This window comes from Elaeis guineensis, chromosome 9, assembly GCF_000442705.2.
Source record: "Elaeis guineensis isolate ETL-2024a chromosome 9, EG11, whole genome shotgun sequence".
NCBI lineage: Eukaryota > Viridiplantae > Streptophyta > Magnoliopsida > Arecales > Arecaceae > Elaeis > Elaeis guineensis.
The window spans coordinates 6,908,594-6,932,657 of NC_026001.2; the positions used below are offsets into that span (position 1 = coordinate 6,908,594).

General features: G+C 45.7%; 1 protein-coding gene across 1 annotated transcript; it reads left to right on the forward strand.

The window, feature by feature from the left end:
- Nucleotides 1–1,853: 1,853 nt before the first annotated feature.
- On the forward strand, nt 1,854–23,283 carry LOC105051911 (uncharacterized). Its single transcript, XM_010932554.4, has 8 exons — nt 1,854–1,970; nt 2,069–2,286; nt 3,174–3,715; nt 3,872–4,670; nt 19,371–19,539; nt 19,618–19,835; nt 21,706–22,250; nt 22,364–23,283. Exons 1-8 carry the CDS (start codon nt 1,889–1,891, stop codon nt 23,163–23,165), a joined length of 3,375 nt encoding a protein of 1,124 aa, XP_010930856.3. The 5' UTR covers nt 1,854–1,888; the 3' UTR covers nt 23,166–23,283.
- Nucleotides 23,284–24,064: the final 781 nt, after the last annotated feature.

Below are 24,064 nucleotides of genomic sequence, written 5' to 3' on the forward strand. Positions count from 1 at the left end.
TACTAAATAGATGATAAATCAAGTTAATAGCACATTTATATAGTTATATATTTTTTAAAAATTAATAAATACTATATAAAATTATATAAGATTATAGGTAGATTCAGATATTCGGATACGGAATGGATATTTGTTTATCTATATCCATATTCATTTTTCTTGGACGAATATAATTACAGATACGAAAATTAATTAGATCATTAATAAATTTTTATCCATATCTAGATTAATTAGGATATGAAAACGAAATTGGATGGATATTATTTATACCACTTTCACCCCAACTCCAAAGAGACTAATAAAAAAATACTATCATTGTCAATTTATAACACTTATTTATACTAAAAAAATACGACAATATATGAACTTATAATCTTTATAATTTATAATTATATAAAATTTATATAAATATTTAATTTAATTTAATAAATAATTTATAAGTTGATTATATGTGGATAAATTGATATATATATACTAATTATGTATATATAACTAAGTAATTTATAATTAATTTAAGTAGTTTATTAATTTTATATAAATAATTAACTAAAAATAGTGAATATAAATAAAAAATAATAGATAATTCTAATTATTTACTTATAATCATGGCAATAAGATATTAAAATTAAAATAATTATTAATAAAATTTAACAGTATAGAGTAAATAGTATAGATAAATTAAAAAAATATATAAATAAAATGAATGAAAAGATTTATAAGTGTTAGAATTTTTTCAAGAACGAGGAATAATTTTGTTAATATAGAAACCTACCTCTTATGGCATGGTCCATTCATTTTTTCTTGAATCTTCTTAAATTTAGGAGCATAAAATTTTATCGATCAAGATAGATGGATAATCTTTCTTTTTTTATCTAAATAATACATGAATATCATTCACCATCAATTCATCCAACCCCATCCATCTTCTTCTCATGACTGCAATCATTCTACGGAGATATTTGGTATGGAGTGATTCACCCAAGATCAAAGATGATATAGGTCAAGATGATGAAATCATTATGTTTAGTTGTACCATAATGATCCCATATATTAGTGGTTTTGAATCATCCCCACTCAAATCACTATCTAACGTGGTGACGCTTTTGAGGACGGATATCCAATATTACTTCATCATGGTGATTTTATATTAAAATATACGTCATTTCTATTGAATAAGAGGACGAATTCCTTTCTTTTCTCGCCATGATAATTAGAAAAAAGAAAAATTTATTAGATATTTTTTTAAAATTTATTTTGCCCCAATCCTCAATCCTGTCTATTGAGAGGATAACTCGAAGTGGTGATTTTATTTCTTCAACCTAATGACGATAATCTGAGAGTTTTTAATTTCTTCTTACGTCCCTTCTCTATCATTTTTTTCTCTACATTGGAGATATTTTTGATATTATATGATTGATCATTTTGGACTCCTATAATATATCAAATAAATTATTTTTATATATTTAGAGATCTTTATTATGCCCAACCAAATATAATATAATGATCTTAGATGATTAGGATCAGACCACTCCAGAATTTGAATCACCACTGGTTTTATGTCACCGTGGTGATCCCAATCGGATCAACAAACGCCCCTGGGCGGCATCCGCGGGGCGAGCAGCCCGGTCCTCCCGGGGTCATCCAATGGACCCCGCCATGGATTTGGAAACGCTGTAAAAAAAGCCTTACGGAAAAAATGCTGGCAACGGTAACGTAAAACCAACGGCTGTGATCTAAAAGATTCAAAATGCCACGCTTACGCGGCATCATCTTGCGCACTGTTTAACAGTTTCATATTCGTTTTCTTTTTGTCCTGTAACCATTCTCAGTTTTCGAACGACAGGACAGAGGGAGGGAGAGGAGGAGAGAGATACGTATATAGAGAGACATGGACGCCGGCCGGCCTAACGCCGGCCGGCCTAAGACCAGGCCGGCCACCGGCCGGTGGAATGCTGCTTTCTTTGTCATCGGTATATTTTACGATATCTATCTCTTGCTTTTCTCTCTACGTTCCATAATCACCAGCGGTTGATTCGGTGAGAACGCTGATCGTTGGGTGGGCATGCAGGGTTGGAGATAGCGGAGAGGTCGGCGAACGCCGGCATAGCCTCCAACTTGATCACGTACCTGACGGGGCCCCTCGGCCAGTCGACGGCGGTGGCGGCTACCGCAGTGAACACATGGTCGGGAGTGGCGTCGATGCTTCCACTCCTCGGGGCGTTCATCGCCGATTCGTATCTCGGCCGGTATCGGACTATTATTCTTTCGTCCACCCTCTACCTTCTGGTTCGTTTCAATTCCTCTCTCACTCGTATTTTCCTACTGGTTGATGTGAGAATTTTAATGGTCAGATCTCTGGCCTTTTAATTTGTTGAGAGGTATTGACCATTATATATAGTGGAGATAACAACTTTTCTTTACAAGTTTCTCGCTTGCTGAGTTCATTGAAACGTAAAATGATGAATTTTATCACCTTACATTATATATTTGCAGCATTGAATAGTGATATTGCTACCTGATTAAATCTTTGTTCGGTGAATAAGAATATTATTTTTAATTGATAAATATATTTGAGTTTAAAAGTATCATTTTCATAGATAAACAATGAAAAATCAAATGATGTCGGTTACTTGCATTCTGTAATATTTGTTACCTGAAAAAAATTATTTTCATGGCTGTTGTTCCAGAACCTTGGATCAGAACAAGTTGATTCCAACGACCGATCCACAAAACGTTCCCTTAAACATCAAAAAATTAGTTTTGGTCCTTGTGTGCATTTTTTGCTTACTTCTGCGTTGTTTCTTCTTTCATTTATTTTCTCTCAGTTTTTTTTTTTTTTTTTGCTAAAGTATTTGTGTCTTATTCAATTAGACGGTTCAATAAAGACCGTAGGTCAAGTATAATACTTTTGACAGCAAGTTTTGATGGTTAAATGGCAATTAAACCACAAGCCAGCAATCAATTTTTGGTAAATTATATGAAACAGGCGTTGTATACCGTCCACTAGCCCACTCAAAGCAAATTTTGTAAGTTTAAATTATGCAAGCCAAGGTTAGCATTATCCAAAACAACCTAAAGAAGTGCTTGAGGAGAATCACAAGAAAAAAAATTTGCAATGCCCATGTTTAAGTATTGACTACTGGTTTTACTGACTCAAATTGAGTGGAAGTCAGGGATTAAGCATGCTGACGCTGTCCTCCATGCTGCCAAATCTCTTCCCTCCCAATTGCGATGGCGCCAAGGATTCCACAGCTTGCCCACCAACTCGGTTCCATGTCTTCGCCTTCTACTTCTCCCTCTATGTGGTTGCACTCGCACAAGGTGGTCAGACACCTTCTGCAGTGGCATTCGGAGCCGATCAATTCGACGAGGATGACCCTGAGGAATGCAAAGATAAAAGCTCCTTCTTCAATTGGTGGTACTTTGCGACTTGTGGTGGATCGAATTTTGCTATGTTCATATTGAATTATGTCCAAGACAACATTGGTTGGGCCCTTGCCTTTGGAATTTCTGGCATTGCCATGGGGCTTGCTCTTGTTATTTTCTTGACAGGGTCAAGAACATACCGTCGCCATCAGTTAGAACACACAAGTCCCTTCACCGCAATCTTTGAAGCTTGCATCACATTGATTGGCAGACGGCAATCACTTCCACTTGATACATCTAAAGATGAAGCAAGAGAGGCATTACTTGCACATGCAGCCCATCGATCCAAGTAAAAAAGCACTCATTATTCTTTTTTTTTCAAGTGAATCTGATCAAATGTCCACCTCATGGCCTAAGATGTTATAGCCTAAGCTATTAATATAAATTTGCTGAGCTTGGATGCATTTTGCTCATTCTAACACATAAGTTCTGATCTTGTTGATAGGTTTTCTCATGGTTCTAATGAAGAGAGTGTAAATGATGAGGACAGTCAAGTGGAGGAGGTGAAGGGTTTGCTCCGGTTGTTCCCTATTTGGGCAAGCTGCTTATTTTATTCTGTTGCTCTCTGTCAGTCGTCCACATTTTTTACCAAGCAAGGTAGCACCTTGGATAGGACCATAGGAACAAGCTTCCAAGTACCACCTGCAGCGCTGCAGGGCTTCATTGGTCTCTCCAGTGTTGCCTTTGTTCCGATCTATGATTGTGTCATTGTACCAATTGCCAGAAAATTTACCGGAAAGACATCAGGCATCACAATGCTTCAAAGAATTGGCACGGGTTTGGCTCTTTCAACGATTACAACAGTGGCAGCAGCTCTGATAGAGATGAAGAGGCTCAAAACTGCTAGAGATTTTGGGCTGGTTGATCAGCCCAATGCTACCATTCCTATGAGCATTTCATGGATGATTCCTGAATATGTTATGTATGGGATGACAACCATGTTAACGCTCGCCGGTTTGCAAGAATTCTTCTATGATCAAGTGCCCGAGACATTGAGAAGCCTGGGGCTTGCTCTTTTCCTCAGCATCCTTGGAATTGGTAACTTTGCTAGTGGTTTTCTCGTCTCGGTGATAGAAAAAGTGACAAGAAAGAGAGGGGGGGAGAGCTGGTTCTCTGACAACTTAAATCGTGCGCATCTTGATTACTTCTATTGGCTTCTTGCTGGTATCAGTGCTATAGAATTCATCATCTACCTCTACTTCGCAAGATCCTATGTGTACAAGAGGAAAAGAACTGTCATGACTTAAAGCTTTGCTGTTTGTGGTGCACTTCTGTGATAAAATTAATCCTCTCTTCTATGCACATCTATTTTGAGTCATGTGGTACATCATGTATTCTTTGTTGCGTTTGCCAATAGGTTTTAAAAAGGCAATAGGGAAGTAGAGAAATTTACATGCCAGAAAAAGGAAATTACTATGAGACTCGGCTAAAAAGACCATACTGGTAGACCGCCTCACAAATCGTAGTCCCTGATTGCTGCATTGTGGAAAATATTAGAACTTTATGTCAGGGTGTGACATACTTGTTTGCATGCACTCACGTTGAAGCATGAAGTTTTCAATTTTTTGCTTTTTAAATTTAATCTTCCGTGATGTTTGGTTTCTGGAGCAATTTTTTTTTTTTTTTTTTTGAGTAAAAAAAAAGGAAGAGGGAGTGCACCATAATCCGGCTTTTATTCCTAAAAATATTTACATAGAAGGGAATAGAGTAAGACAAAGTATAGGAAAACAAAATCAATATAAGAGCAATAATTGATCATCATAGGGATTTGGAAAAAAAGATGAAGTAGAGGCCACTTGCAGTAATAACTTTAATAGGCACTCTTCAGCTGATACTCACAGCTTGGGGACTATAGTAGAGAATAGCAATATTTTTAAAGAATTTCAAAGGGTTTCATGTCCTATCAAATTAGCTTTAGTAAATAGATTCTTTCATAGATAGTAATGTGATAAAATTTTTTGTAAAACAGAGAAGACGTTTGAAAATTTATTTAAGAAGATTCTGTCATTTTTTTCCTTCCAAATCTCCCAACAATAAGCAGCCATCAGTTAGTCAGTACATCTAGGTATAGAAAACTTCCTTCTTATCCAAGATATCCATGGTTGATTAAAAAAAGAAGGCCATATGCAGCTACAAAGCGATTGTTTGAGGAGTTCTTCGAAGGGGAGCAAGAATTTAATCATAATGGAGAACTTTCAATCATACCCATCTTATCCTATTAATTTGGTGATTTGCCGGATCGGCTGTTTCCCAAGTCCTTGGAGACCCTTCTTCTACTGCATTGCCCCCTCTCTCATCATCTGCTGCCAAAGGCTTTTATTCGGTGGATGGTTTATCAGAGCTTTGTAACAAGGCCATAGATCATAAGTTGAACCTATTTTATGATTGTTTAATCAATATATGCATAGGTAGTCACTACATGCAAAAAATTCATCCATGAATTACATAGGCATGGACATTTATCACATGTAAAAGTATGGGAGAGTGAGTTATGAAAATTGTTGCAATCCTAGTAATAGCTGAACAAAATAATAGAAAAATAGTGGAAACTAAAACTAGCATGGTACATCAAGATACAACAGTTCATCCAAAATCTGAGTTAGATCCATAAGGAGAGTAAGAGACTGTAATTTATAAACAAAGTAAAGAGCTTTACTAATACTTAGTCAGAAGAAAGTAACCAGAGAAAATATAAAAAAGATCAATACAAAAAGGAATTAGTCAAAAAATCTAATATAGGAGAAGCCTGTCACTAAAAGAGAATGTCAATTGGGTTAAAATTCTGAAAAAAAAAAACTTCTTTTTCTTCTTCTTCTCCTTCTTCTTCTTTTTAAATCCCTTCTTGTTGGAGATCAATATTGATTTAATTATTTGCTCACACAAATATTAAAAGCATAGCACATAGACATTGTAGAGGCCTTTCATCAGGAAGAAGTTGGCCGTACAAAACTTCTTTTATTTAATTAAAAAAAGCCTAGCATCATAACTACTAGTCCTTTTATAATAAAAAAAACCAAAGACCAAATCATCTCTTTTTGAGGGAAAAGACCAATAATCTCATAATATCCATCCAACATAAAACACCAAACAGCAACCAATAAAAAAATAAATTAAATACCTTTTTTCAACTTGATTTACCATCTCTTACACTCCACCCACTCCATTCCCTTTCTGTTCCTCTTGTCTTCTCTCTTCCCCTTATTATGGTCGGACACGAATCAAAGAGGAAGAACGCCATGTCCCTCTACAAGTGGGATTTAGAAAAAGTGACAACCTATTGGTAGTCTGAAACATGCTATGCTCAAGTAGGAGTTGCTCCAAACTTCTTGTTGAGATATCCAAATTTTGGGCAATGACGTGGCAAGAGAAGCCATTTTGTCAAAAGAAATCTATTCTATTAATCAAAATCATTAACTAGACTCGGATACTCATACACGTATAGAACGTTTGAGAAAAAAATAAAGAAAAGAGTATGCCTGTATTGCAATCGAACCTGGTACACAGTTAAGTCCATCCAAGTATGTCGCAATTTAGCTGTCTAAAGTTGACACCACCCATTGACACAAACCGTCTAATTAATTATATTATATTATTTATACTACACAGTTATACTATGAACGATAATTTTTCCATATACCATTTGGGGTTGGGCGGAGTCACATTAATGTCAAGAAGTAAAAAGAAAAAGTAGAGGAAAATTCAAGTCCACCAAGGTGTGATGCTTTCACCAATATAATTTCATATAAAATAATAGGCCTGGTCGAATCTTTATGGGTATAATATCACCAATCCAAATACTTCCAATATTCTCACATCAGCGGGGCCCATAAACAGTGGATGTTTTGGAATCATACACTATACAGAGGCGACAGCACCACTCATCCGCACCGCAGTCCAAGGAAAAAAACAGTTGCACAGGCCCTCTTTCTCTCTCACTGCACATTCCTGTTTTAAATAAATAAACGGGTGGTTTCATCCTCGACTTATCTTGAATAAATTAACGCCTCAGGAATCCAAAAAATTAATATATATATATATATATATATATTAATTGAAGATTTAAAAAAAATATATATTTTTTTGATAAGAAGTAAAAAAAATATCATAAGCTTCTTTTATTATTATATCTGTGAAAGGAACCTAACAAATTTAAAAAAATTAAAAAAAAATTATTTATTAATTTTTTTATTTACGAAAGTCTCAATCAGATGGAAAGTTTAGGTGAGATGTTTGAAATAAATCTTAAGATTAAAATATAATATTAATTTTATTTTTTATTATTAAAAAAATAAAAAAAAATTATAAAAAATTTTAATTATTAATTTTTTTAATTTTATTTAAATTGAAAGATGAAAAAATTGTAAATTTGGAGAGATTTATATTTTTATGAATATATATATATATATATATTAATTTTTTATAAAAAAATTATATTAATTTTTTTCATTGGCCGCGGTGCATAAAAAATTTCTCAAAATCTTAACATCACCGCTGGTCCTTTCGTAATAAGAAAATCAAGGGCCATGTAATCCCATGAAATGCATCCAACATAAAACACCAAACAGCAACCATAAAAAAATATTACTTTTTTTTTAGCTCAGTTTACTAACTCTTACACTCCCCCAACAGCTCTTCCTCTTCCTCTTCCTCTCCTTCGCTCTTTTCCTTTTTCTCCCACCCGCTCAGGTGATGAGGAAAACTTTTTCGCACCGCTCGCTCTCATGGAATAAACTTTTGACAACTCGCTATTCCACACACCACAAACAATAATTCCCATTTTATAATATAAAAAGCACTAACTTCCATAATTGGAGTACATCGAACTCTTAAGCAAAGAGAAAGGACACCATGTCCTTTTATCAGTAGGAATTAGAAAAATGACAACCTATTGGTACTCTGAAACAAGCTATCCTCGTGGAGTTGAGTAGCCATTTTCTCGAAAGAAATCTGTTACGATCAATCATCTCATCGTCCAATCACCGAGGAACGGACACTTACAAAAATAAAAAGTTCACACTGATCGAAGATGGTTCTGAGGGGACCTTCCGACGATCAAATCAGAGAGATGACTGGACAACAGTGAGATGAAGACAGAAAGCTCGATCGAGAGAGAAAGAGGAGCAAGCCTGTAGTTTCAAAGGCGAGGACGGAGATGGAGCGGATCCCTTGCACTGTTGCCCTTCCTGATTTATATAGTGGAGCACGGTATGGCACCGTCATTAATGGCGCAGACAAGTGAGGAACTGTCAACTCACTGTAGACTGTCAGAGTCGCCGTGAAAGTGTCATGTCGCCGTGTGGCTGTCAAATCACCAGGGTTGACAATGCCCTCGACGGGACAATGCCCCTAGATAGCCGTGCCGCATGCTGCTGTCAGAACTGACAAGGTCTGGCGGCTGTACGGCGATTGGAGGAGTCGACCGACCCTAAGTCGGTGGCCAGCTGAGTGGCGTCGGGCCTTTCCGATGGTCGGCGACTCTCACGTGAGTCGGCCATCAGACCTCTGGGTTCAGTCGGTCGGGAAAGGTGCGTCCGACACATCCTCAGTCGGTCGTGAGCCGATAATTAGCCGGTGATGGCGTCCGTCAGTCGGTCGCTCCGGCCGCCAGTCGGTCGGTCGGTCCGCCCGATCGTTGGTCGGTCGGTCGGTCCTTCCAGCAGTCAGTCGGTCGGTCCCTTCGATCGTAAGTCGGTCGGTCGGTCCTTCCGGCAGTCGGTCGGTTGGTCCTTCCGGCAGTCGGTCGGTCGATCCCTTCGACCGTAAGTCGGTCGGTCGGTTCCTCCGGCCATCGGTCGGTCGGTCGGTGGGTATTCCCCAACAGTTGCCCCCCTCCACTCCTGAGTCGGATGGTGAGCTGTCGGATGCTTTTATTCGGGCAGCAATCCTGGGTGACTAGGAGTGGATTTGTCGCATGCACAGATCCGACCGTACCGCCGGCTGATCCGATGTCAGGCATCTCATAAATGCCAAGCGGTTTGGGCGTCTAGTCGGTGTCAGATGTCACGTCGACGTCAGATATCAGACATCGCATCTTGTCGTCGTCAGACGTTACGTCGGTGTCAAGAGATCGGGCGCCGGACGATACGGTGTCAGACGACCGGATATCCGGCGCCGATCGTGGGAGCGCGGGGCGCTGTCATGCGTCCCATCGGGAACGCGAATCGATGCGGGTGCATAAATGCGGAACCGCATCCCCGCGTGCCGCGTGTCGAAGGTGGTTGGCCGGCGCCCCCCACATTTAATATGGGCGGTGCGGCCATCCCGGGACGGGGCGCGCCGAATTCTCAGGCCACCCGGAGGCCGCCACGTGTCGAGCATCCACGGAGCTTCGGTCGGTGCGGAGTCATCTTGGCCGTCGGGCGGGCCTATATATATAGGACCTCTCAGACCCAAGACCCCACCATTGCCATTTTGCTGCCGAAACTCTGTCCGGGCGGTTTCTCAGTCGTCGCGGGCAGAGCTTTCTCGCTTCCAGAGGAGTTTCTCCGGTTCGTGGTCTCCTCTTCGTCCTCCTCATCTTCTTCTTCTTCTCTGTTTCTTTCTCATTCGGTTCCGGTGCAATGGCCAGGAATCCGACTCAGGGAGCTCGGTCGGGGAACCCGACTGACGACTCCCGGTCGACTTCGGAAGATGAGATTTCCTCGCTTTCGGGGCCGAATGTTGATCGGCTTCGGGAGCAATATTGCATCCCGGAGCAGTTTCAACTGTCCGCCCCAGGGGCCGGCGGTCGGGTCAACAGCCCTCCGCCTGGTCAGCTGGCGCTGTATGTCGAGGACCTTCGCGCGGGTCTTCGACTCTCGATTTCGGAGTTCGTCCGGAATCTTCTGAACTATTACGGACTCTGTCCGGCGCAGCTAGCGCCGAACTCTGTCCGTCTCATAATTAGTTTTGCGTTGTTGTGTCAGCTCTTGCCGACCAACCCTCGCATTTCTCTCTTCCGGGCCTTCTTTGTGCTCCGACCCCACCCTAAAGCCCGAGGGTGGTGGCTCTTCAACCCCCGGAAGGGCCTTTCCTTTATCACCGGTCTTCCATCGTCCATCCATGGGTGGAAGAACCAATTCTTCTTTGTTTCTTCTCCGTCTTCTTGGGGTCGACCATCTTCAGCAGTCGACCGACCGGGAGGCCAAGTTAGTAGACGAGGTCTCCCGGCTCGGGTCCGAGCTTAGGTCGGCCAAGAAGGAGGCCAGACATAAGGGTCGGGTCGTGCGTCGTCTTCGGCACGAACGGGACGGCGTTGCCGCTGAACTCCAAGGCGAGCGCGAGCAGCTCCGGGTGAGCCTGGAGAAGCTCACCAAGGCTGAGGAGGAGCTTTCGATCGCCCAGGCCGACGCCGACATAGCAAAGGTGGAGGCAGAGTCGGCGAAGGAGTCGCTCGGTCGGGCGGAGGAAGAGGCAAAGTCGGCGAAGGAGTCGGCCGACCGGGCGGTGGAAGACTTCCGGGCCTCCGACCAATATCGGGAGGAGATGCTCGAGTCAGGTTTCGCCTCGTACCAGGTGGGGTACGAGAACGGTCGGGAGGCAGTCCGGGCCTTGTATCCGGGGCTCGACCTTAGCAGCGTCGTCCCACCGGGGGCCGAGGAGGAAGCCACCGAGGAGATGGCCGACCAGCCGTTGGGAGGCGTCGTCGCTGTGGAGGGAGCCGTCCCGGAGGAAGCGGCGCCGACTGCCAGTCCACCGCCGACCGAAGGACCAGCTCCAGCCGTCGACCCAGCTCCGATCATGGCCGACACACCAGTCATCCCCGATCTTCCGTCGGTCGAGGAGATCGACTCAGATGGGTGATCGGGCCCTACCGACTTTCTTTTGCCTTTTCTGTTTTTTTTTTTTTTTTTTGAAATACATGTAATCGGGCTTCGACCCGACTTTGTACACTTTGAATGAAAATTTTGAATGAAATTTCTTCTGCTTTCCCTTCGTCTCCTTCTTCCAAATGTATAGTTGAATGCCTTAGTGAGCCACTAACTTGTGTAAGTCGCTAACTCACATAAGTCGGTAGGACGTTCGGCAACTCGTGCCGCTACCAAGATGGGGTAAGTCCCGACTTTGGATCGGCTTCTGATAGTCGAGCTCGTCAGTCGGGCGCGTCTTGTTGAGTCGGGAGCCAACCGAACCTGGAAAAGGTCCGGTAGTCGGGCTTCCACGGACGCGTCCAGTCGAATGTCGTCCGGCGCAGTGTCGGGGGAACGACAATAAGTCGGATCCCCATGCTCTTGCATTGGGTATTCATTCTGTATCTTTCGATATACGGTGGTAGGCCGAATATCGTCCGGCCGGTCGTGGGTCGGTCGGCAAGTCGTGGATGCGACTAAGGTCGCGTTGTGCGATAGTCGGTGGTAAGCCGAATATCCTTCGACTGGCCGTAGCCTGGTCGGAAGTCGCGACGTCAGTCGCGTAGGCTTTTCGCCTCTCTCTGGTCGGGGCCCGATCGGCTTGCTAGCTGATGGTTTGGCCCGAAAATTCGATCGTAGAAGGAGTGTTAACTCCTGTCCATAAGGGTGCATCGGTCCTTGTAAGGGTTCGATGTATCGTCGATCGTCGAAGGAGTGTCAACTCCCGCCCGTGTAGATGAGTCGGTCCTCACAAGAGTCCGATGGATCACCGACGATAAGGCCGTCGGTTCCAGGCGGACACTAAGTCCACATTGGCGTGTCGGGGCTTGACCTTGATGAGCACCGATCATTAGTCGAAGAGTTAAAACTCCAAATTTTCAAATTGAATTTGTATTCCGACTATCGAATTACAAAGTTCATTGGTAATACAGCTTCAAGTTGTCGGCGTTCCAAGTTCGGAGAATGGGTTTCCCCTCAAGGGTCTCCAGTCGGTAGGCTCTCGGACCATAAGTGTCTGCTACCTTGTAGGGCCCTTCCCAATTTGGAGCCAACTTCCCTTGGTCCAGGGGCTTCGATACTTCTGCCTTCCTCAAGACCAAGTCGCCAGGCCTGAAGAGCTTCGGTCTGACCTTGGCGTTGTAATATCGAGCGACCCTCTGTCGGTACGAAGCCATGCGAATTTGGGCCTCGTCCCGCAGTTTGGGGAGGAGGTCTAGGTCGGCTCTCTGACTCTCGGAGTTGTCCGGCTCTTGATACCGCTCGACCCTTGAAGATAGCAGTCCAATCTCGAGCGGGATCATGGCCTCCATTCCATAGGCCAAACTGAATGGCGACTCCCCGGTCGGAACGCGGGGGGTCGTTCGGTAAGCCCTCAGAACGGAGCCTAGCTCGTCGACCCAGAGGCCTTTGGCTTCGTTTAGTCGGGTCTTGAGTCCGTGGAGCAAGGTTCGGTTGGTCACCTCGACCTCGTCGTTGAACTGGGGGTGCCCGACGGAAGTCAGTCGGTGCTTGATATGGAACCTGGCGCAGAAGTCTCTGAAGTCCTGGTTGTCGAATTGCCGTCCGTTGTCGGTGATGATGGTGTGCGGCAATCCGAACCTGAAGATGACGGATTTCTGGATAAAGTCCTCCATCTTCCGCTCGGTGATCTGCGCCAATGGTTCGGCCTCTACCCACTTGGTGAAGTAGTCGATGGCGATGACTACGAACTTCCTCTGACCCGACGCTGGCGGGAAAGGACCGAGAATGTCGACCCCCCACTGGGCGAAGGGCCATGGAACGACAACAGGAGCAATTTGGCTGGCCGGTTGGTGTTGAATGTTGGCATACTTTTGACACGGCTCGCACCTCCGGACCAACTCGGCTGCATCCTTCTTCATGGTAGGCCAGTAATAACCTTGTCGCAAGACCTTATAGGCCAGGGACTTGCCCCCCAAGTGATTCCCGCAAATTCCTTCGTGAACCTCTCGGAGAGCGTAGTCGGCGTCGGTCAGTCCCAAACACCTAAGTAGGGGAAGGGAAAATGACCTCTTGTAGAGTCGGCTATCCATGATGACATATTATGAGGCCGACCATCGGAGTCGCTTGGCTTCCGTGGGATCTTCGGGGCGGATCCCGTCGGTCAGATACCGGACGATCGGGTCCATCCAACTTGGTTCGGATGTCAGCTGTAGCACCTCGTCGACCCGATCGATGCTCGGCTGCTCGAGGCTCTCCACGAACGTTCGACCCAAAGAGTCGTAGGCCGACGTCGTCAGTCTGGAGAGTGCGTCGGCACGGGCGTTCTCCGACCTAGGGATGTGGAAAATTTCGAAATACCTGAGGCGTGCCACGAGGTCCTTCACTTTCTGAAGGTATTTGACCATAGTCGGATCTCGTGCCTCGAATTCACCCTTGACCTGCCCCACGATCAGCTGAGAGTCGGAGAATGCCCGGAGGCTGTCGACGCCCAGTTCTTTCACCATCCTCAAGCCGGCGAGGAGAGCCTCGTATTCGGCTTGATTGTTGGAGGCCTTGAAGTCGAACCGGAGGGCGTACTCGGTGATCACCCCATCCGAATTTGTGAGCAGGAGCCCGACCCCGCTTCCCTGAGCGTTTGAGGCTCCATCGATGTGGAGTACCCAGGTGGAGATCGGGTCTGGCTCAGAGACCGCATCTCGTCCCGGGCCTTCAGCTCCCGACCCTTGGTCGTTTGTCGGGCATTCGGCGATGAAGTCGGCCAAGACCTGAGCTTTCAGGGCAGGCCTTGGTCGGTACTGAATGTCGAACTCGCTGAGCTTCATCGCCCACTTTGCGAGTCGTCCAGATGTGTCGGGTCGGTGCAATATCGCCCTCAGGGGCTGGTTGGTGAGCACCACTATGGCGTGGGCCTGGAAGTATGGACGAAGTCGTTGCACGGAGACGGTTAGGGCAAAAATCATCTTTTCCGTCTCCGAGTACCTGGCTTCGGCGTCGTGGAGCACCTTGCTGGTGTAGTAGATGGGCTGATGGGTTCGGCACTCGTTTTCTCGGACGAGCACCGAACTGATCGCCTCAGAAGATGTGGCCAAGTAGAGATACAAGGTTTCCCCGACCTGCGGCTTTACGAGCAGCGGCGGGGAAGCCAAGGACTTTTTCAGGTCTTCGAAGGCCTGTTGGCACTCATCCGACCAAGAAAATCCGTTTGCGTGGCGCAAAGTTTTGAAAAACGGGAGGCACCTTTCGGCCGATCGAGAAATAAATCGGCTGAAAGCAATGATTTTTTCGTTCAGCTGTTGGACCTCCTTCTTGGTGTTCGGATGACGCATGTCGAGGATTGCCTTTATCTTCTCAGGGTTGGCCTCAATTCCTCTCTGAGAAATGAAGAATCCGAGGAACTTTCCTGAGGTCACCCCAAAAGCACACTTGGTCGGGTTGAGTTTCATTCGGTGTCATCGAAGGGTGCGGAAGGTCTCCTCGAGATCCTGAACATGGTCTGGGATCTGTGTACTCTTCACCAGCATGTCGTCCACGTACACCTCCATGTTGCGCCCGATCTGATCTTTGAAGACCTTATTGACAAGTCGCTAGTAGGTGGCGCCGGCGTTCTTCAGTCCGAAGGGCATCACCCGGTAGCAGTAGAGGCCCTTGGGAGTCACGAACGCGGTGTGCTCCTCGTCTTCAGGTGCCATTCGGATCTGGTTGTATCCGACGAAGGCGTCCATGAAGCTGAGCAGTCGAAATCCGGACGTCGCGTCCACCAGCTGGTCGATCTTGGGAAGCGGGAAGCTATCCTTTGGGCAGGCTCGGTTGAGGTCGGTGTAGTCGATGCAGATCCTTCACTTTCCGTTGGCTTTTTTGACCATGACAACATTGGCGAGCCAATCGGGATACGTGGATTCTCAGATGAAGCCCGCTTCGAGTAGCTTGTCCACTTCTTCGTCGATGGCCCTCTGTCTCTCTGAAGCGAAGGACCTTTTCTTTTGCCTCACCGACCTCATCGTCGGGTCGATGTTGAGTCGGTGGGTTATTGTTTCTGGGGGGATGCCCGACATATCTGCTGCCGACCAAGCAAATATGTCGGCATTGGCCGTCAGCAGCTCCGTCAGTCGGCGTCGTTCGGTGTCGGGCAATTGGGACCCGACCCAAACCTTCCTGTCGGGATTTTCTCCTATCGGGATCGCCTCAAGCTGCTCGGTCGGCGAACCCCGTTCTTCCTCCTCCCGTTGGTCCAGCTTGTCGATTGTCAGGGGACCCCTCGACTCGTCGCTTTGAGCGGAGATCTGAAAGCATCGTCGGACGAGCTGTTGATCCCCGCGCATCTCTCCGATTCCGTTTTTGGTCGGGAACCGAACGAGGAGATGGTGCGTCGAGACGATTGCCTTGAGGGCGTTCAGTCCGGGTCGTCCAAGTATGGCGTTGTAGGCCGAAGGAACTTGGACGACCGCAAAAGTTAGGTGGACCGTGCTTTGCCGTGGTTCGGTGCCGACCGTCACGGGCAGGGTGATTTCTCCCTCTGTTGTGACGGCGTCTCCGGCAAAGCCGATCAAGGGAATGGAGACCCTCCTAAGTCGGTCAGTTGACAGTTGCATTCGGGAGAAGGTCGAGTAAAACAAAATATTTGTCGAACTTCCATTATCAACAAAAATTCGTTTTACATCATAATTTGCTATTATCGCCGACACAACAACAGCATCGTCGTGGGGAGTTTGGATGCCCCGAACGTCGTCCTCTGTGAAGGTGATCGCGTCGTCCGGGCGCGGCCTTTTCGTCGGCTCCCCTCCCGCAGACGTCCCCGGGCCCAGCCGCCTGGAGATCATGTTGATGACTCCGACCGTCGGCTGATTGTTCGCCGCTTCTTCAGTCGGCTGGGGTCGTCGATCGGCAACTGGTTGGGTCGGCGGACCCTTCCGAAATTTGCCGAGATACCCCCGGCGGATGAGAGCTTCGATCTCATCCTTCAGCTGGATGCACCGCTCGGTGTCGTGGCCGTGGCTTCGATGAAATCGGCAGTACTTCCGACGGTCGAGGCCTTTTGCCTTCAAAGGCGGAGACCGTCGCAGGTATTCTTCCCCCTCGATCTCCATTAGGATCTGCGCACGAGGAGCGGAGAGAGGAGTGTAGGAGTCATACCTGGGGCGTGCCGGCCTCGGAGTCTGCTGCCGGGGTGACTTTTGGATTCGTCGGGGTGGCGAGACCCGACTATCGGTCGGGGGCCTGCTTGGTTCGGCGGGTTCCCGACCTTTCCTCCGCTTATCTTTCGGGCCTCTGGGCTCGGCCAAGCGTCGGTCGGACGCTCCTTCGTCTGCGCGCATATACTTGTACGCGCGCTCCAGTAGCTCGGCGTATGTCCGGAGGAGGGTCTTGTCCAGAGAGTAGGTGAATCGGGACGCCCTCAGGCCCCGCTTCATGGCTGAGACAGCCATGTCTTCGTTGAGGTCCCGGACCTCGAGCGTGGCCGTGTTGAATCGCGCCACGAAGTGTCGGAGCGTCTCATTTTCTCCCTGCTTGAGGGAGAAAAGGCTGTCCGACGTTCGCGGCAGCTTTCAGCTGGTGCTGAAATGGACCACGAACGAGTGCTCGAGCTGCCTGAAGGAGTGGATACTTCCCGATCGGAGACCGGAGTACCAGGCCCTGGCAGGCTTGCGGAGCATAGCGGGGAAGCCGATGCAAAAAAGAGCGTCAGTTGCCCCTTGAATCGTCATGAGAGCTTTATAGCTCTCGAGGTGATCGACTGGGTCGGTGGAGCCGTCGTATAGCTCCACGTGCGGCATTTTGAACCGACTGGGAATCGGTTCGTCGAGGACCAGTCGGGAGAGAGGTTGGGCGGTCTGGAAGTCGACGTCGTTCGAAGACTTCTGGCCGTCCATCTGCAACTGGACGAGTCGGCGGTCGATTTCCTCGAACCGGCACTCGTAGTCATCCGCTCGTCGATGTTGGGAGACCCCGGGAGTGGAGTCTCCAGAAGATTCTGAGAGGGAGGCCGACGGCGTGCGCGGTCGTTTCTCCTTCCTTGCCCGTTCCAGCGGGGAAAGGGAGGGCTGCCGGGACCGTCGGTCGTCACGCCAGGGCCGCTCCTCCTCTTCTCCGTGGGAGCGCTGTTGAGGGCGCTCGCGCGGAGGCGACGGGGATCGGCGCGGTCGTCGGCGGCTGCTCCTGGAGGGCATCGGACGGGTCGCCGGTTGTTGCTGGAGGCTCTTGACTGCGTCCGTCAGTACGGTCATCTGCCGTACGATGGCCGCGATCTGTGCCTCTGTGGTCACTGCGGGACGCGGAGAGCTGGGCTCCGCCGCCGGCGGTGACGGGGAGGCCTCTTCCCGGCGGGAAGAGCGCCTGGCCGATCCGGTGATCCTCGATCGTTGAGCTCTTGTCTTTGTCATCGTGTCCTCCTACCTGGCGCACCAATCTGTTGCGGCCAATCGCCTCGTCGTCCGATCGTCGGGGAGCGGGCACCTGCAAAAACGAGAAGTCCACACTGACCAGAGGCGGATCCGGCGGGGACCCTCCGACGGTCAAGTCAGAGAGGTGCTGGGCAACAGTGAGATGAAGACAGAGAGCTCGATCGAGGGATAGAGGGAGAGGGAGGAGCAAGCCTGTGGTTTCAAAGGCGAGGACGGAGATGGAGCGGATCCCTTGCACTGTTGCCCTCCCTGGTTTATATAGTGGAGCACGGTATGGCGCCGTCATTAATGGTGCAGACAAGTGAGGAACTGTCAACTCACTGTAGACTGTCAGAGTCGCCGTGAAAGTGTCATGTCGCCGTGTGGCTGTCAAATCACCAGGGTTGACAATGCCCTCGGCGGGACAATGCCCCTAGATAGCCGTGCCGCATGCTGCTGTCAGAACTGACAAGGTCTGGCGGCTGTACGGCGATTGGAGGAGTCGACCGACCCTAAGTCGGTGGCCAGCTGAGTGGCGTCGGACCTTTCCGATGGTCGGCGACTCTCACGTGAGTCGGCCATCAGATCTCTGGGTTCAGTCGGTCGGGAAAGGTGCGTCCGACACATCCTCAGTCGGTCGTGAGCCGATAATTAGCCGGTGATGGCGTCCGTCAGTCGGTCGCTCCGGCCGCCAGTCGGTCGGTCGGTCCGCTCGACCGTTGGTCGGTCGGTCGGTCCTTCCGGCAGTCAGTCGGTCGGTCCCTTCGATCGTAAGTCGGTCGGTCGGTCCTTCCGGCAGTCGGTTGGTCGGTCCTTCCGGCAGTCGGTCGGTCGGTTCCTTCGACCGTAAGTCGGTCGGTCGGTTCCTTCGGCCATCGGTCGGTCGGTCGGTGGGTATTTCCCAACAAAATCTATTCTAACGATCAAAATTCATCATCCAGACTCAGATACTCTGTACACGTATGCACCGTTTGGAAAAAAAAAAAGATAAAAAGATAAAGAATAGAACATATCTGTATTACAAACAAACCTTGTAGATAAGTCATCAGGGCATGTTCCAATTTAGCTGTATGAAGTTGACACCACCCATTGACACAAACCGATTAACCAACCATACTGTATTATTTATATTATACAGTTACACTAATTTAGTTTGTCCACATACTATTCGAGGTTCGGTTGAGTCATGTTAGTGTCAAGGAGGCAAAAGAAAAAGAAGCGTAGGATTCAACCCCATGAAGGTAATGATTAATGTTAATGCTTTCACCAAAATAATCTCACGTAAAATAGGTCTGGTCGATTCCTTAGGGGTATGATATTACCAATCGGAATGCTTCAGTACTATTCTTGCATCAGCATGACCCATATATAGATGATCGATGCTATCCTAAGCATGTGGAAAGGGTGTAGTAATCATATTTGACGTATCTACCAAGGTGCGGGTGCTTGAGCTTTCTCCCATGCCACCATGCCTCACACGGTTCACGACAATGCTTTCGGAATCTTTTTGAAGGAAGACAATGCTTTATTATTATTATTATTATTATTATTATTTATTCTGTAGATAATGAAGACAATGCTTTTAAATTCATCGACTGCACCACCAACTAAAGCGCAGCGCAAGGAGGACAAGACCCATATAAATGAACGGCCATGATCGAAGAGGATATATACGTGGTAGTCATCCAACCGCTTCGCATTGACCTTTTTCGTAATTTCCTTTTTTCTTTTTTTTGGTAAACTAATTTTGTCCTTGTCGGCTATCTAAACTTTATAGCCCATGCTCCGTGCCATGGCACAGCGGATGCGTGCAACCGTGCATATGGAGGAAGAGATGGAGATCGAGCCACTCGGCAACGACGACGGTCCCATGAAAGCCGACGATCCCGGCCGTCCGATCTCCAGATCCACCACCGGCGGGTGGACCGCCGCCCTCTTCATATTGGGTAGGTAGTCATCCTGTTGCTTGGACGGCCAGGAGCCGTGGATTCGAAGGGGATCACAGATCGGTTGGATGACTGCAGGGGTGGAGATAGCGGAGAGGTCGGCGCGCTTCGGTGTGTCGTCGAATCTGATCAGCTATCTGACGGGACCGCTCGGGGAGTCGATGGCGGCGGCGGCGACGGCGGTGAACGTGTGGTCCGGGGTGTCGTTCATCCTGCCGCTGGTGGGGGCGTTCATCGCCGACTCCTATCTGGGACGTTATCGGACCATCGTACTCTCCTCGCTCCTCTACCTTCTGGTAATACTACTACTACCATCATCATTATCTCATATATATATATATATATATATATATATATATATATATATATATATATATATATATATATATATATATATATATATATATATATTGTTTTTCCTCATTTTCGTGCACCCGTATGTAAACGACGTGATGGACAGTGAGTGGCTGGTAGTGACTAATTTAAGACCAGCTCAACATGACCAGACAATACCTAATATGTTCTTTAGTCCCTTATTTTTTTTTGTTTTTGAGAGAGAGAGAGAAGGAAGGGGGGGCGGGTGGTGGGCTCCCGAGAATTGAAGTGACTAAAATATATATCATCTTTAAAGTATTATTATGCCAGGGTGGTGGAAATAGACGATGTCACCTGACGCATATTAATTAAGATCGTGAATTGGAGCTTGCATTCTTTTCTTCGTGGATGGTAGCTTTTGGCAATACTTCTACTTCTAGACTATGTGATAGATGTGAGTATAATGTACATGATGCGATAAGCATAGAATACACATGCATCTACAGATATTCTTTTCCTTTTACATTCATTTTTTATTTCTAATAAAATGAATAGTGGTTTCTTTTTTTTTCATCCTTTTATTCAAAAAAAAAAAAAAAAAAACATCTACGGCTAAGAGTTTCAGTTTAAAATCCAACTGTAAAATGAAATTATTTACATAAGCAAGCCCCAACAATCCTGTGTGTGTTATTATATAATGGAAAATATTTTGCAGCTCCAACTAGAGCACACAAAAATTTTTTAGAATTCCATTTTTTCTGGTTTGTTAACTCATCATTCAATCATCTCTCGTCCATTATACCCATTTTTGCTGGTCATATAAATCTCTCTAAGAAAAGGAGCTCATCTTGCGAATAAAGCGGGAGCCGTCCTGCAGCATTGATGACACCCAATTATTTTGCGGGCCCAACCTACATAGATGCTAGTACTTGGGCAAATAGATTAATGGTCTTACAGTCATAATAATAATAATAATAATAATAATAATAATAATAATAATAATAATAATAATTGTCCGGTTATTTTAAAAATTACTGAGAATCTAAAGATGACTCGCCCTTTGTTTTGGCTTAATTTCTCGCTAGTTGGAATACCATAGGTAAACCGTCATTTGAGGTCTTGACAAAGCTCTATTAGTTGGTCTGCATCTATCAATGAATGGTGGAATGTGGGGTAGGTTCTCTTACTGATTTGTTCACAAAAAAAAAATTTTTTTTTTTCTACGTCATCATGAAATTTTATTCGACCTTGTTCCACCAACCCACCCACTGAACACGATCCTGAATGAGTAAATTGCGGATGCCTCATCCTAGGTCCGGCCCTTTGTTGATTAATCTCAGCCAGCAGTCACCTCATATATAGCTTCAATCACACACATATTTCACCTCATCACTCAGTGAATTAAATCTCAGTCATCCTAAATCGTTTTCAAGTTTCCTACGCTTGGGAGAGCACTAGCCATCTCTTCCAAGGAGAGCGAAGTCAGATACAAGGCCAGCCAAGTGCCGCTCGCAGGAATTACTAGCATTTCTTCTTCTTCTTCTTTTTCACCAATCCTAGTTGCACCTGAATCAAATTGCTCTCACGCGAGACTAGCATTTCCGTCACGCTCAAAAATGACGTAAAATATGTCATAATGAAATTGCATGTCTTCAGTGATTCAATTATGAATTTTTCTTTTCCTTTTTTCTTTTTTTTTTTTCCTGAGAATAAGGGAGACTAATGGGCAGTGAGCCGCATTGGTCACCGGAGCTTTTATTAAAGAAGAGGAAAAGTTTTTATATGCATCCAGGATGACAATTATGAGATGTTCAAGTTGCTACTTCTACTAACTCACAAAGAGAGATTCAGGGACTAGGCATGCTGACCCTCTCCTCCATGCTGCCGACTCTCAATCCTTCTGAATGCAATGATAGCACAGATCTTACAGCTTGCCCCCAGCTGCTTCGATTCCAAGCAATAGTCTTCTACTTCTCCCTGTATCTGTTTGCATTTGCGCAAGGTGGCCATAGACCATGTGTTCAAGCATTCGGAGCCGAACAATTCGATGAGAATAATCCGGAGGAATGCAAGGCCAGAAGCTCCTTCTTCAATTGGTGGAATTTTGGAGTGTTCGCAACAATCTTAGTCACTAACCTAGCATTGAACTATATACAAGACAATATCGGTTGGACCCTCGGATTTGGAATTCCATGGATCTTTATGGGCGTATCTCTCACCATTTTCTTGCTTGGAACCAAATTTTATCGCTATCATCTAATAGAAGACAAAAATCCCTTGGCTAAGATCCGGAAAGCATGTGTCACACTAATTAGCAGTTGGCAGAGGACATCATTCGCCACATCAAAAAATGGAGAAGGAGAAGCACTTCTTCCACATGCATCTCAACATACCAAGTAAGCCAGCCCATAGTGAATGTTTTCACGATACCATAATTAAATCAATTCCTTGTTATACCCCACTAGCGTCTCTGTAATGCTCAAAGAAAAATTTCTAATCTTGTTGACAGGCACTCTCATTATTCTCAACATGAAAGCATAAACGGTGTAGGTCAAGTAGAGGAAGCCAAAGGATTGCTCCAATTGTTTCCTATATGGGCAACCTGCTTAACTTCTGCTATCGTTACTGCTCAGGCGCCGACACTATTTACCAAGCAAGCCAGTACATTGGATAGGAGAATAGGGACTAGCTTCCAAGTGCCACCAGCAGCACTATTGAGCTTCACCCAAATCACCGTCATCGCATTCATTCCAATCTATGATCGAGTCATTGTACCAATAGCTAGAAATTTTACAGGACTGCTGACGGGCATCACCATGCTTCAACGAATCGGCACGGGAATGCTCCTCTCGGTGATCACAATGGTGGTAGCAGCTCTGATAGAGATGAAGAGGCTTGAAACAGCTAGAGATTTTGGGTTGGTTGACATGCCCGATGTTGCCATTCCGATGAGCATGTGGTGGTTGCTTCCTCCATATGTTCTCGATGGGATTACGTTTGTCTTTGTGTTTGTTGGGTTGCAAGAATTCTTCTATGACCAAGTACCCGGTGAAATGAGAAGCCTTGGGCTCGCTTTATATGCAAGCGTCGTTGGCACTGGTGAGTTGCTTAGTGGTTTTCTTATCTCTGTGATCGACAAGGTGACAGGTAGCACAGGAGAGAGCTGGTTCTCTGACAGTAACTTGAACCGTGCGCATCTTGATTACTTCTATTGTCTCCTTGCTGGACTCAGTTCAATACAACTAGGACTCTATCTCTGCGCTGCACAATCCTATGTATATAAGAAAAAAGTGACAATCGCAGTAGTGTGATTAATTACTTGCTCTTTGTTTCGCAATAGACATGATTGATTTTGTAATCTTTATAACAAGATCATAATCCTTCATCATATGAATAGGTTCTCTATTGGGATAATTCAAACGTAGAAAAGCTTTTCCCCCAAGATATCTTAATTTTCTAGTTGCTTGATGACCGTGCGTATCGAGATTTATCTATCCAGTCCTTTATTTGACTGCCATTTTATTTTTTCAATCCTTGCTCAACCAGCATTTCACATTATGGTAATTGAGGTATACTTTGAATTGGTTGTCATCCTACATTTAAGCCGAAAAATCTATGCACATTCCTTAATTTTGATGGCCATTTTATATTTAAGTCTCTGGTGCCTTTGATAGTATATATTAAAAAAAATAATTGTATACCAAAGTTTAACTATGTTCAAAGACAAACTTACTTGTGGAGAAGGATGCAATATAAATTGTTAACTGTACATGGACACTATACATAAAATAAAATGAAAAAAAATCATAAAAAAAAAGAGAAAAACATAAAATGGCGGTCAAACAAAGAATTGGTATGTGGGCCGGTCTTCAATGTCCGATCCTATGCACATATGCTTCTTTTTTAGATACAATGATGCCTGAAGTTGTACACATTTAAACTTGTTTTATATGCAATATGCATAATTATATTGTTTCCAACAGTTCAATGATACCAAAAAAGAGAGGAAAAAAAAAAAAAAAAGATGAACTGTGCTTGCCCATTCCAAAGCTCACCAGCGATTTTTCATTGAATTAGTTTTTTTTTTTCTTTTTTACTTTGTATTTATGTAGCCCTACAGCATCAAACAACACATATCTTGAGGAGATTAACTAGTAACTTACACTATTGCAAAAAGAGGCTATGGCAGCGCAACGGTTTCTAAAATCGC